The 15,286-nt window shown below is 38.5% G+C and overlaps 1 pseudogene and 1 gene segment (V, D, J or C); both read right to left on the reverse strand.

Annotated features, from left to right (window-relative positions):
- Nucleotides 1-413: 413 nt before the first annotated feature.
- On the reverse strand, nt 414-1,219 carry LOC103549968 (immunoglobulin kappa variable 4-1-like; annotated as a pseudogene).
- An 11,595-nt stretch (nt 1,220-12,814) lies between these two features.
- LOC139075710 (immunoglobulin kappa variable 4-1-like) lies at nt 12,815-14,453 on the reverse strand. The segment is given in 2 exon segments: nt 12,815-14,160; nt 14,379-14,453. Coding segments are annotated over 2 exon segments (390 nt in total).
- Nucleotides 14,454-15,286: the final 833 nt, after the last annotated feature.

Consider the following 15,286-nt stretch of genomic DNA (forward strand, 5'->3'; position numbering starts at 1 on the left):
AGGAAAGAAAAAGCAAGAGAAGGATGATACCTTCTGTGTGGAAGGTTTTGATTAGGAGAGGTCAAGTATTTATTACTGGGATGACCCAGAGTTCTAAGGGTGATTACAGATAGAGAAAGCAGACCAGGAGAATCAGGAATCAAAATAGAAATGTTCCAGAGTCAAGGAGACACAGAGAAGTAAGAATGGATCCATAAGAAGGTACTTAGAAAATATATCTTGAATGAATGAATGAGTCACATGTATTCCTCAAAGTCAAAGTCAATACTTCAAATATATTTCTGAATATTATAAGGGTGTAAAATTCACTGAACCCTTCTCCAGCGCATAGAGACAAACTGTATTGACATAATCATGCCATCAGTCCATGGGAAACGTGCAGGTTCCTGTGACATAAAACCTCCTCATCTCTATGAGATTTTTACAGCTTTTTTTTAATAAGCTCCCAAAAAAGGGGATCCAGAAAGAACAAACTCCTTTAATTTTTCCTGGGCCCTACAAATCCTTCAAAGAATAAGTTAGGAGATACGACCTCTCACGTAGACATAGGAATTGCATGTTCATGTCTGTGTGCAGAGGAAGCAGCTGGTGCAGAAAAGACGCACTGACCCATGGTTTTGGGGAAGAAGTTTGTGTTCGAGGCTGAAGCACTGTGGGAGGAGCACTATTATACTGCTGACAGTAATAAACGGCCACATCTTCAGCCTGGAGGCTGCTGATGGTGAGAGTGAAATCTGTCCCAGATCCACTGCCACTGAATCGGTCAGGGACCCCAGACGCTCTGCTGGATGCAGCTATAGATGAGCCGCTTAGGAGCCTGTCCTGGTTTGTGCTGGTACCAGCCAAGCTGCTGCTAGCACTCTGACTGGCCTTGCACTTCATCTCGACCCTCTGTCCTAGAGACACTGCCAAGGACTCTGGAGACTGGGTCAACACGATGTCCCCACAGGCACCTGCAATCACAAATGGACAATGATGACACACAGACATTTTATCATAGACACACTGAAATACGTAATTTAAAATGTGCCTTCTAATGGTATTACGTGTCAGCACATAATTGGGTCTATTTTGGAAATAGCCTGTATTGCCCAGTATATGTTAAAATTGGCGTTTTACCTCTAAAAAGATATTACCCCAAAAGCATGGAGACACTTTTAAATTTCTCACCTGAGACCCAGAGCAACACAGATATAAGGACCTTTGTCAGCGACATCATCTTGCTGCCCCTGCCTGCCTGATGCAGCTGAGCTCACATGGCGAAAGCCCCTTTTATAAAACCTAAGCAGGTGATCTGGGCCTGCAGGAGCCTATGCAAAGCACTTAATGAGGATAGAAGCAAATTGCATGTTCAGTGGGTTGTGAAAGTATCTAATGCAAATGAAGTGCCAAAAATATCACCACCAAAAATGTGTATGACTATAACCACACAAGTCAACGTAAAAGCCCTAAAACTACAAACTGTTAGATGATCTAATGAAGAGTTTCTATTTTAAATTCAAAAATGTTTTTAAATGAATTCAGTCTCCAGAAATGATGGGCTAGGTTCCTCATATCAACAAATCTGGTAAAATAATAAAACTTGCTGAAAAAAATACTACGAAACGAAAAAATAAAGGAAGTGAAGTAAGGAGGAAGGGGAAAAGGAAGGAAGGAAGTGACAGAGGGAAGGAGGGACAGAAGGAGGAAGTGAGGGAGGGAAGAAGGGATAAAAAGAAAAAGGAGAACTTTGGGGCCAATTTTTTTTTTTTTTAAATCTATGACCAGCATATGACTGACCTCTAAAGCCATTTATATCCTAAAGGTATGTAAGGGCACTGCAAACTTCTTAGCTTGGATTTGGGGGCCATTCAAGGGTGGGAGAGATAAAAAACATGACCAGAAATTACTCATTTGGAAAGACACATGGGACCCTAATTTGAGATAGGGGCCAGAGGGACTCTAAGCTCAACTGAAGAGTCAAGGAAAGAGAAATTGTAACCTATTCTTCCCACAACTGTGAGGAACTGAAAAGAGGGTTCTTCATTCATTGCAGAAATGGAGAGAAAAAAAAACAAGACAACTTTGGGGAGTTATGGCTGGAGATAACCTTTGCAAGGATTTTGACTCCTTGTATGCATGGCCTATATGGGTCTGGGACTCTCCAAACTTGGAATTGGATTAAGATATTCCTACTGGTACAGCCTTAAATGAAAGCTGTTCTGGAGAAGGGCACATCATTCCTAAGTCCTCAGGAAGCCTCATAAATAACATTTTAAAGATCATAAGTACCAAAAAATCAAAGAACCTTCACATCCAAGACAATAAGATAATTTGAAAAAAAATTACACACAGTAAAAATGACAAAGAATAAAGAGTTCTGCCCAGAATTCAGATGTGGGAATTACGAAATTATTAGAGTTTATTTAAAGAAATAAATTACAAATTTGACACTGTGTGCAAGGTACAGGAAATGTAAAATTAGATGTCACTGCAGAATAGTGCTCTTGTAAGAGCACTAATCCTTTTCATGAGGGTTCCACCTTTATGACCTAATCACTTTGTAATGGTCCAACCTCCTAATACTATCACGTTGGGGATTAGGATTTAAGATGTGAATTTGTGGGGACACAAACATTCTGTTTTTAGCATCAGTTAAAGAGGAGGTCCACTTCCAGAAAAAATGGGGTAACAAGGATGAGATTTACATTCCTGTGCATGTATGTGTGTGTGTTTGTGTGTGTGTTAGTGTGTGTGTATGTGTGTGTATCTTTGAAAAAAGTGGTTTTCAAGACACTGCACATCAGACAATGAAGGACAGTCTGAGAGACAGGAAACAGATGAGCTGAGTCCTGCAAGTCTACCAGCTTGTTACCTTGAGAGAGTTTCAGGCTGCAGCACAAGGAAGAGGAACCCAGGCAGAGCCCAGTAAATTCCCTGGTTGAGGAAACAAAACTGAAAGCCCAGAAAGACTGAGAAAGCTAAAGTTTGCAGGACAAAGTACCACAGAAGGAAGAGCTGCAGAGATAGAGAGAAACTCCTATATCTGTTGATAGTCCATCTAGAATAGTCAACAGAGAGCTGACTGGTGCATGTCTATGAGGAAGCACCCCAAGGCTGAGCAAAGCACCTTCCAAGGAAATTGGAGGTAACACTGTCTGGCACTCACACAGGGACAGGAATAGTGACAGGTTCCACAAGGAGATTTGAAAACCTTCTAATTCACGGGACACTGAGTAAAGTATTCAGAAGGACTTTGTCTCTATAATGGGGAATAATTAGCTCTAGACTAAATACTGCTCTAGTGCCAACAAACAAAACATGAAAGCAAGACCCAAAAGAATCAAACTATTTCCAATAATGTAGCTATGTCCTAGAACAAAACTTAAGAACATTTACAGCAATACAATGAGGTATTGTAGCACCAAAGTAGAAGTCACTAGACCTTGCATCCAATGAAAGGTTAGCAGCATACTAAAAAGCAGGAATATGACCCATAATGAGGAGAAAAATTAATCAATTTAACCAACCTAGAACTGACATAAATTTTATTTTTAGCAGGAAAGAACATTAATAGTTATTATAATTGTATTACAGATGTTGAAAGATTAAGTAGAGACATAGAAGATATTAAAGAAGAAAGTTAAAGTGAACTGCTAGAGAGGAAAACTACAGTGTGTCTGATATAAAAACTGGATGGAATTAATCAGAGATGACAAAAGATGATATAAAAAACCTGGGTAGAATTAACTAGAGATGACAGAAGAACAGATTAGGATACAGGGCGACATAACAATACAAAGTATTCAACACGAAAAAAGAAGAAAAAGAATCCAAAAACATAGAAAGTTCATCAGTGAGCTATAGGACAGCTTCACATGGATAATGTACACCTAATTGGAGTCCTAAAGAGAAGGAGGGTTGGAAACAGAAAAAAATTTGAAGAAATAATAGCCAAAAATATTCCAAGTTTGATGAAAATTATAAATGACCAGATCCCGGAAACTCACTGTTCTGCAAGCAGAAGAAAGCTGAAGAAAAGTGCACCAAAGCTCATCATCATAATCAAATTATTCAGAGCCATGATAAGAAGAAAATCTTGAAAGCAGTGAGAGAAAAAATATTACATACAAACATAAGGATGTCGGCAGATTTCAGAGACAGTGGAACAACGTCTTCGAAGCATTGAAAAACAAATGTCAATCAAAAATTCTATACCCATAAAAATGATATTTCAAAAGCAAACATGGAATAAAAACTTTTAAAACACATCAAATTAAATACATCACTACTAGTTCTACATGACAAGAAATACTGAAAGAACTCCTCCAGGAAAAAGGAAAATGATAGCAGATGAAAATATAAATAGCACTGGAAAAGGAAATGGCGGGAATAAATTTATAAAATTTTTTCTTGTGATTTAAACCTCTTTGAAAATCAGTTGACTATCTAATAAAAAATTATGACAAGGTATTGTGGGATTTATAATATATATAAAAGTGAAATGCATGATAACAATAGCATAAAGGTCAGAGGGGTAGAAATGGAATATATTATTGAAATTCTAATAGATTGGAAGCGTTAGTACCTTATGGTGAGTTAAAGGTATGTACTACAAACCCAAAAACAAACACTAATAAAATGTAAAGAATTAAACATTATAAGCTAACAAAGGAAATAAAAATGAGTCATACCAAATAGTCAATTAACAAAGGAACTAAAAATGAGTCATACGAAATAGTCAATTAATCCAAAAGTAAAGAGAAAAAGAGGAAGAAAGAACACATGGAATAAATAGAAAACAAATAGTAAAATATAAATAGATCAAAATTTAACAGATTAACCATTCTGACATTAATCAAAACAAGAATGGTTATTTTAATATCAGATGAAGTTGATTTCAGAGCAAAGAATATTACCAGGGATAAGGAGGGACATTCTGTAATGATAAAGGGGTCAATTTTTCAAGAACACATAACAATATTAAACATTTGGGTGGATACATTCACTATCTTGATTATAGAGATTAATTCACAAGTATATACATATAACATGTCAAGTTGTGTATTTGAAATACGTGTAATTTATTGGATGCTAATTTTACCTCAATAAATCAGTTTTTTAAAAATCACTCATAATCAAGTCTAAAAACAACAAAAGAGAGAAAAAATAACCACTCACTTAATCTGCTAGAAAAATAATCATACATAAATTAGCACTTTGACACTTTCATGGACAGTTGAAGGACTGTTCAATCCTCCAACACCATTTACCTTGCTGTTGATTTTTTTTTTTTGAGGAAGATTAGCCCTGATCTAACATCCGCCGCCAATCCTCCTCTTTTTGCTGAGAAAGACTGGCCCTGAGCTAACATCCGTGCCCATCTTTCTGTACTTTATATGTGGGATGCCTACCACAGCATGGCTTGCCAAGTGGTGCCATGTCCACACCCGGGATCCAAACCGGTGAACCCCAGGCCGCCAAAGCAGAATGTGAGCACTTAACCACTGCACTGCTAGACCAGCCCCCTGCTGTTGATTTACATGCTATGATTATAGTATGTTTTACTTATATGCATATTTTAACCCTGCAAAATATTATTTTTGCTATGTACAGCTGATAGACATCATGCTTATGCCCATATTTTATGCATTTCTTACTGCATCTCTACATTATTTGTCCATTGCTATGTAACAACTTGCCCCAAAACTCAGCAACATAAATATTAAACATTCATTCTCTCACAACATTTCTGTGAGTCGGGAATTTGAGTATGGCTCCCCTGGCTGATTCTGGCTCCAGGTTTCTCACCCGGTTGTTGTCAAGATGTCAGTCAGAACTACGGTCAGCAAAAGACTTGGCCAGTAGCTTTCCAGGTAACCCACGCATATACAGGCACGTTAGTTCTGGCCATTGGCAAGGGGCCTCAGTTTCTAACCATGTGAATCTATCCACAAAGCTACTTACCTGTTCTCACAAGGTGGCATCTGGCTTCCTCTACAGCAAATTATCCAAAAGAGAGTAGTAAGAACTCACAATCTCTTTAATGTCCTAGTCTCTCAAGTCTCACGTTGTTATCTCTTCCGTATTGTACTGGTTACACGGTTATCCTGAATTAATGTGCAGAGGAGTGTGTGAACATCAGGAGAAAGTAATACCAGGAGGTTGGGAACACTGGGAGACTTCTTGGTGGCTGGGTATGACCATTTCTGAGTTTCCAACTGGATTCCTCTTGCCTAAAATATCTCCTTTAGTCTTCTTTTCCACGTGAGTCTACTGGTAATAAAGTATTCCAATTCTCTTCTGAATATGTCTTAATTCTTGAAGGACACTTTTCTTTGGTACGTAATTTAAATTAAGAAGTGAATTTTTTCTTCCATGTTGAATATATACTATTACATTGTCTTCTTGATTTATTGTTTATTATCAAAATTCAGCTGTAATTCCTGTTGTGTGTTTTTAAAGGGAATTTATCTTTTTTCTCCCGTTGTTTTTAAGGTTTTGCTTTTCTGTTTTTGTTTTTGCTTTGTTTTGTTTTTCCTTGCTGATGAAGATTAGCCCTGAGATACCATCTATGTCAATCTTCCTCCATTTGGTGTGTGGGACGCTGCCAGAGCACGACTGATGGGTGGTGTAGGTCCACATCTCGTATCCAAACCCACAGACCTTGGCTGCCCAAGCGGAGCACGCCAAACCCAACCACTACACCGTGGAGCTGGCCCCAAAGCCTTTGTTTCTCTTCTTGGTTTTAAGCAACTTTACTATGATGTACATAGGATGAGAGATCTATTTATTTATCCTCCTTGTGTTTCTTAGAGCTTCCTGAACTTATGACTTGGTGTCTTTCGTCAGCTTTGGAAAATGACCAAGCATTATATCTTCAAACATTGCTTTTTCCTCCATTACTTTCTTTTCTTCTGTCATTTCTCTTGTACACTGCCTTCCCAACAAATGCCCTGTGTTTAAGAATCTCTTTTCCACATTTCCCTTCCTTTTGTCTCTCTTTTCTTAATTCTAGACATTTTCTTCTAATCTATTTTTTAGTTAACTCACTTCTCTTGAGCTGAGTTTAATCAGGTGTGAAATCTGTTCATGGAATCCTGAATTTTACTTATTTTATTTTTTCAGTACAATATTTATACCATGTGTTGAATTAACCAATTAATTAAATCTAAGTGCTTTCAAGTAAATTCAGTTGCATCCAGTGGTTTGAAACGCCAGCTCAGGATAATTATCTCAACCCCCTTCTGGTCACAGGTGCTATTTAAGCTTTTGTCTCTTCTCCTGTTGCTAATCCTGCTGGTCACTCCAAAAGAGAGGGAAGAGTGAGGGAAAATCCCTTAAAAGGCATAAGTTACTGTGGCTTCATGTGCACTACAAGTTCAGCTACTGAAACTTTTGTAATCTCTTCTCCGAGTCAGGGAGATACTCAACGCTGACTCAATCAGGAGGCACAGTGGGTGTTCTGTGGGTGTCCATCTGGCCTCTGCACTGCTTCTTGGCATGAGAAATTTCCTAAGACCCAGCTGTACTCTGTATCAAGTAGACCCTAGCTGGACATCAATACCTCAGCCCTCACAAAAGGTCAATTCTCCCTTCACTAAGCCCCTCAATGTTACCCTTATGAAGGTTAATTTTATGTATAGTATGACTGGCTATGCTGTCAGTTGTTTGGTCAAACACCAGTCTGGATGTTGCTGTGAAGGCATGTTTCGGTATGATTAACCTTTAAATCAGCACTTCACAAAAAGCACATTATGCCCCATAACATGGGTGGGCCTCATTCTCTCAGTTGAGACCTTTGACAACAAAGACTGAGATTTCCCAACGAAAAAGAAATTCTTCCTCAAGATTGCAACATAGAAGCCCTGACCAAGTTCCCAGCCTGCAGATTTCAAACTCAAGACTGAAACATCAGCACTGACCTGAGTTTCCAACCTGCCAGCCTGCTCTACAGATTGTGGATTTACCAGCCCCCACGCTTGCAATTTCTTAAATCTCTCTGTGTATACATTCTACTGGTAATTTTTCTCTGTAGCATCCTAACAAAAAACACTCTGCAAACTTTATGTTCCACCACTTAAGCCCACAGGAATGAGACATTTCTGACTGTCATGCCAGACATAGAAACTGCTTTCTTTCTCTCACTCTGCCCTCTCACTGGGGGACTCATTGGTTCTCTTACTTTCTCCAAGCTTCATGGGGTGGGACTCAACTACTGGGCTGCATATATTGGAAATCTAGGCAGGATAGGGTGTGGTACACGTACATACTCTCCATTTCCCCCCGCCCCCCCCAAAATACAATTTAAGGAAAATCCAATTTCATTTCTACCTGTTCTCTGTTCCTGAATTATTGTGGGTAAAGGAAACACTGATTGTCTCCACCTCAATTCTTCTCCCTTCCCTGAATCCTCAACCTCCTCAAAAAGGCAGAGTAGTAAGGAGTAGTAAGGATGGGGTGACAAGCTATCCCAGGACTTTCCTGATTTTAGCGCTGGAACCTCAGGTCCTGAGAAATTATGACTCCTAGTATAACCGGAAAGATTGATCAAACTAGACAGGGATACAGGCCAATCTGTCAAATTGTATTGCTATAATATTACTTGAATATTTTCCACATATGACCCATATCCTAGGCTTTTAAACTCTGAAGTCAGTAATCTGGCAGATTTGGGTCCCAGACAACTCTCCCACCAGTGGAGACATCATGTTTCCATTATGAATTATGGGAGGTGTGGCTGCAGAAGAAGCTTACATACGATATGATGTCTCAACATATTAATCTGTCAACAATCAGTAATTCATATATGAAGCTGAGTACACTTTAATAACCTTCTAAATCATTTATTAATCTTCTGAAGTAATGAATTTCGGATGGATTGTGAAAGAAGGCATAGACTCAAACTGTGACTGTGGCACTAGCAAAGTGGCTTTTTTAGAATGAAGAAATAAATAGTACAGGTTTTAAATAGAATTTTGCATATATTTAATATAAATGTTCTACACTGAAGATATATCTTAAAATCAGTAATATGCCAGGGGCAGGGAAACTCATTATTTCTTTTAATGCCTTAGTAAAAACAGAAACTGTGGAAATGGTACCATCAATCCACAATATTCCGCAGTCACATCCAGGACCGATGAGCAAATGAACCAAGCTTGCTAACAAGAGAGGAATGAGAATCCACATAAACAGGAATGGCCTTTCAGCTGTCACTGACTGCATAAGGTGGCAGGGTCAGGGAAATTGGCTGAGAAAGGCAGTAGCACTTACATCCTGCAGATTTAGGAAGGCCACTCAAAGTCAAGTGACGCAAAAAGCAATGGTTTCAAAGGTATTGAGTGCACCGTGAAAGTAGACCTGACTCTAAAGGCACATTCTGCCCCTAATTTAGGCAGGGAGAGAAAAATCTAAACACAGGTAATAGAAGTGAAAGGACATGTGAGCTGACACCTTGTTACTACACACCTGTGCTGAAGAGATTTTCAAACATGAAGTGAGAGCAAACTGATGTGATGGAAGGTGTGCCACATAGCCCTTATCTTTCTAAAGACCTACTAGTATAATTATAATATATATTTTAATTCAAATGATTATTATTCTCACATCCAGTAAATTAAATAAATACTATTCTAATTGTTTTAGAGAAGGCGTTTCCTTTTTGTTCTTCATTATTGTTTCCAGTTCTCTGATGAAAGTATTGGTCTTCTCTTTCATCTCTTGAATGTTGAAGTATAGTATATTGTCAAATGTCTAACTCCATTATCTGAATGCTATGATTCTATTATGTTGTTCCTCTTAGTTTTCAATCACATGGTCTTGTTTCCTCATCCACTTAGCTATTTTTTATTGATTTCTAGACACTTTATTTGAAAACCTATATAAATAATTTTAGGTTGTGATGATACTGTATTTCAGATTTTGGAATCAATTCAGAATGCTAGGAGTCCAATATTATTTTAATTCAGTTTTAGGAAGTTAGATAACTGGAAGATTGCCTTCAGTCTCTACAAGGGCTTATCTGTTTCTGATTTACCCCTACTCCCTGCATGCAGCCCTTTGGGATTGTTTATCAGGCTCCTCTTCCTTGACAAACCCCAACCTATTTTTTATTCATCTAGGTTCACAACATTCTCAAAAGCTCTGATCAGCTTCTCTGCCTCTCAGTTGCTTTTTCTGGACTTGACAGATATTCCAGTGGAAAAGTAGCCTCTAATACTGGGTTCACCTCTATAAGTTTTCTTCTTTCCAAGATCTTGGAAATTCTTCACTGCCTAGTAATTTTAATCAGGAGCATTGATATGAAATACCTTCTTCATCATAACAAAAAGCAGAAGACCAGGAAATTCCAATCTCTTCACTGACTGTTACCTCATTTAATCTAATCAACTACATATTGACCTGAATAGTAAACCTTCTCAATAAATTTCACTGATAATGTTCAATCCCTGCCCCACAGTAACATGTTTTGAAGACAGCTCAGGACATTCAATAACTCCTAAGGGTCAGCCTTCCATTGAAACATAAACAGTTCCCAACGGCTCTTTTCACATTGCGAAGATGTTAGAAATCTCAACAAATGGGTGACTATATCCGCTAGAATAATTGTGAGACCAGGGTCATCCTGTTGATACTTCTATTTAACAACTTGCCACTCTCTCTTGATCATTCATTGAATGCAGAAAATGAATCAGGAGAAGTCTTTAACTGGGAGAATCAAAATGTGCTGCTTATTATCAGAGGAGGTTCACAAAGGAATATTTGATTCTGTTGCTTTTAGCCTCAAATTTCCTAAAGCCAAGTTAAATGCCAATCTTAAGCTCACTAGCTGCAGGATTCCATGTATTCCAGCTCTAATTTAAACTAGGATGCACCCCACAAGACATTTGGGATTTTGTGAGAGTAAGCAAATAAGATTTAGAGTTTATGTGTTTTAGATTTCTTTTTTACCAAATGTGGAATGAGAATTGGCATATCAAAACTTTACATCCAGGGAAATATAATTTATAACACAGAATTAATTTATGCATATAATTAGGGATTTTTTCTTATTTTCCCTTGTGGCACTAGAAATCAACCTTAGAAAAATGAATAAATAAAAGCATGTCATTTTATTAATTCAATATGGTATAATAGAAACAAAATATTACTGCTTAAATGTCCAGGATTAAGAGCATGCACTTATACTATGATATCTAAACAAAATAGAATATTGTACAGCCAGAAAGTGATAAAATAAAGATGTTAATCGATTAAAATATTTCATGAAATGTTATTCTACACTTACTCCATTGGTTATAATATTTCAACCTCCAGTCCAATTGTCTCCCCTGAACTCTAGACTCATGCATCCAATGGACTACCTCCCAACCACAGATGGGAGTCTAATACACAGTTCAAACTTAAAATGACCAAAACCAAATTCTTGATCTCCCCACCACCGTCCCCACAGTTTTCCATATCTAAATAGAGAACTCTCCTTCTGGCACTCAGAGGAAAAGCTTGCAGTCATCTTGAGACCTCCCTTTCTCTCACACTCCTCGTCAAAACCATCAGCATACTGTGATCTCTATCTGCAAAATACATTACTTTTCACTTCCTCTGCTACTGCCATAGAACAAAGCGGTCATCATCTCTACCCTGGATGATAGCAATTGTCTCCTAACAGAGAGATCCTGTAAAGCTACATATCAAATCATGCCCTGCTCTATTCAAAACTATCCGACTTAAAACAGCATTCAAAACAAAACCTAAATCCATAGAGAAATCTACAAAGTCCTACACAATGTCGTCTCCTCATTATTTCTCTGATCTTATTTCCACTACTCTCCCCTTGCACACTCCGCTTTAGCAACGTTGGCTTCCTTCTATTTCTCCAATATGTTGGTCACATTTCAGAGGCAGAATTTCCTTTAACTAAAATTTCCTTTAACTAAAGCTCTAGTCCCTGGTGATATTTCTATGGCTCATTTTCTCACTACATTAAGACCTTGATTAAGTCACACCTTCCCATTCTCACCTTCTCCATGACATTCTCTGGTAGGGTCACTGCAAAAACAGGTCCTCTACTCTTAAGGGGGATCCCCCATTCCCTCCCTATATCCATGCTTCTTCCAATATCACTTTGTAGTTCCTCTTATCAAGAGGTACGAGCTATTTACTCTCTCCTTCAATAGCATCAATTGCATTGATTATTAGAATGCATCACATGGGACATTGAGACAGTACTGAGTCTAGGCTCAAAGATGTCTTTTGTGGTTTTACTTTCTCTCTTGGGACCCTGCCAACTGCCATAGGAAGTTGAGATTAGCCTGCCAGTTGATGAGAGACATAAGGCATAATCACCCAGACAGCCTCAGCTGATGGTCAGCCAACTACAGAAACGTGAAAGAGATGAAAGAAATGTGAACTTTTCTATATTAACAAGCACACAGTTGACCTGTCAGTTGACTTCAAATGCACAAGCAAGCCAGTCAAGATCAATCAAGCCTGGTGCATATGAACACAACTAATCTGCTGATCCATAAACATAATGACAAAAAAGATACTATCATTTTAAACCACAGAGCTTTGTGGATGGTTTATTACATGACAATAGCTAACTACTACTTCATTTAGTTTTAAATTTCTACTCACTCCTGCCCCAGCAATCTTTTACAACCATCCTTCCTTTATTTTTCATCCAGCACTGAGAAAACTATAGTAAACATTTACCTATGCAATTGTTTATTGTCTGGTTTCCCCAACGGGAATGAAAGCAGATATTTTTGCTCCTGACACATAGAAAGCACTCAAAAAAACATATCTTGAATGAATAAATGCCATGAATGCCTCAAGAGCAATACTTTAAATATATTTTTAATTATTATGAGGAGCTGTTATGCAGGCAAGAGTGTTCAGACTACACTGATGAAGTTTGCTGGGATCTTTCCTGATGCTAAATTTAGAAGTAATACTAAAGTGACTGGAGTTTTTTCCAATTTTACACTGAAATGGGCATGTTATTTAAATGCTATCCAAGGGATTCAAGTTGTAGCACACTTAAAGCCATGATATCCCTCAGTCACAAAATTAGACTCGGGTGCCCAAGGGATGGGTTTAAAGAGAAAGTTGACAATTGATGAGAAAAGGTAATAGAGAACACTATCATATATTTCTAGAGTGACAGGATTAAAGAATTAGAGAATTGTCTTTCTAAGAATGAGTACAGTGGAGGAAATGGAGAGATGATAAAAGGGTGTTACAAAAGGAGATAGAGTAGGAAAGCAACTTCAATGACATTGAGCAGAAAAGTTTGGCTGGAAAATAGGTCCAGGTAAGGAAAAAGCAAGAGAAGGATACTACCTTCTTTGAGGAAGGTTTTGAATAGGACACATCAAGGGTTTAATATTGTGATAGTCCAGAGTTAGAAGGGTGATTGCAGATAAAGAAAGGAGACCAAGAGAATCAGAAATTAAAATAGAAATGTTCCAAGATCAAGGAGGCACAGGGAAGAGAGAATGAATCCATCAGGATGTAAAATTCAATGGATCCTTCTGCAGAGGATAGAGAGAAACCTTATTGATTAATCATGGGATCAGTCCATGGAAAACATGCAAGTTCCTGTGACACAAAAACCCCTGACCTTTAACAGATCTTTATAGCATTTTTCTTATATTGCCTCCCACTAAAAGAGATTCAAAAAAGCCAATTCCCTTAATTTTCCCCTGGGCCCTACAATGTATCCAAGGAATAAGTCAGGCGATATGACCTCTCAGGTAGATGGAGGAATGTACATGTTCAGGTCTGTGTGGGGACAAAGCAGCTGGTGCAGAAAAGACTCACTGACTCATGGCAGTCAGTAGGAGTAGGAGGCTTCTGTTCGAAGCTGAAGCACTGTGGGAGGAGAACTATAACGCTGCTGACAGGAGTAAACTGCCACATCTTCAGCCTGGAGGCTGCTGATGGTGAGAGTGAAATCTGTCCCAGATCCACTGCCACTGAATCGGTCGGGGACCCCAGATGCTCTGCTGGATGCTGCATAGATGAGCAGCTTAGGAGCCTTTACTGGTTTTTGCTGGTACCAGTCTAAGTAGTTGCTAACACTCTGACTGGCCTTGCACTTCATCTCGACTCTCTGTCCTAGAGACACTGCCAAGGAGTCTGGAGACTGGGTCATCACGATGTCCCCACAGGCACCTGCAATCACAAATGGATAACGATGATACACACACACTTTATCACAGACACATTGAAATAACATAATTTAAAATCTGCTTTCTCGTGGTATTACACGTCAGCACATAATTGGGTCTATTTTGGAAATAGCCAGTATTTCTAAGTATATCTTAAAATTAATTTTTTACCTCTAAAAAGATATTACTCCAAAAGCACTGAGGCACTTTTAAATTTCTCACCTGAGACCCAGAGCAACAAGGACATAAGGATCTGAGTCCATGACATCATCTTGGTTCCCCTGCCTGGCCAATGCCGCTCAGTTCACACTGCAAAGGCCCATTTTATAAAACCTGAACAGCTGATCTGGTACTGGAGGAGCATATGCAAAGCACTCAATGAGGATGGAAGTAAGTTGCATGTGCAGTGGGTTGTGAAAGTATCTAATGCAAATCAGGAGCCAAAAATACCATCACCAAAAGTGTGGTTGCATGACTAGAAGACACAGAAGTCAACTTAGAAGCTCTAAGATCAACTTAGAAGACCTGAAACTACAAACTGTTAGATGATATAATGAAGAGCTTCTACTTTAAATTCAAAATGTTTTTAAATGGGTCCAGTTTCTAGAAATGATGGGCTAGTTTCCTCCTATCAACAATCCTGGTGAAATAATGAAACATGTTAGGGAAAAAAGCTATAAACGGAAAGAAGAAAAGAAGGGAAAGTGGAAAGAAAGAGAAGGGAAGGGACAAAAAGAAAATGGGGAACATCGTGCCCAATTTTTTAAAAAATCTATGACCAGATAACGTCTGACCTCTAAAGCCATTTTTATCCTGAACATAAGGACACTGCAAACACTTGCATTTGGGTTAGGGCGATATGTAAGGGCAAGAGATATAGAACACAGGTCCGGAATGTACTCATTTGGGAAGACATTGGGGTCCCAATTTGAGTTAGAAGCCAAGGAGACTCTAAACTCAAAGTAAGAGTCAACCAACGAGAAACTGGAGTCTATCCTTCCCACAACTACTAGGAACTGAAAAGAGGGCACTGCATTCATTGCAGAAATGGAGAGAAAAAAAATAACCAAACAAGATTCCCTTGGGAAGTTATGACTGCAGACCAACGTTTACAAGGATTTTTACTCGAC

This window comes from Equus przewalskii, chromosome 14 (assembly GCF_037783145.1).
Source record: "Equus przewalskii isolate Varuska chromosome 14, EquPr2, whole genome shotgun sequence".
Classification (NCBI taxonomy): domain Eukaryota; kingdom Metazoa; phylum Chordata; class Mammalia; order Perissodactyla; family Equidae; genus Equus; species Equus przewalskii.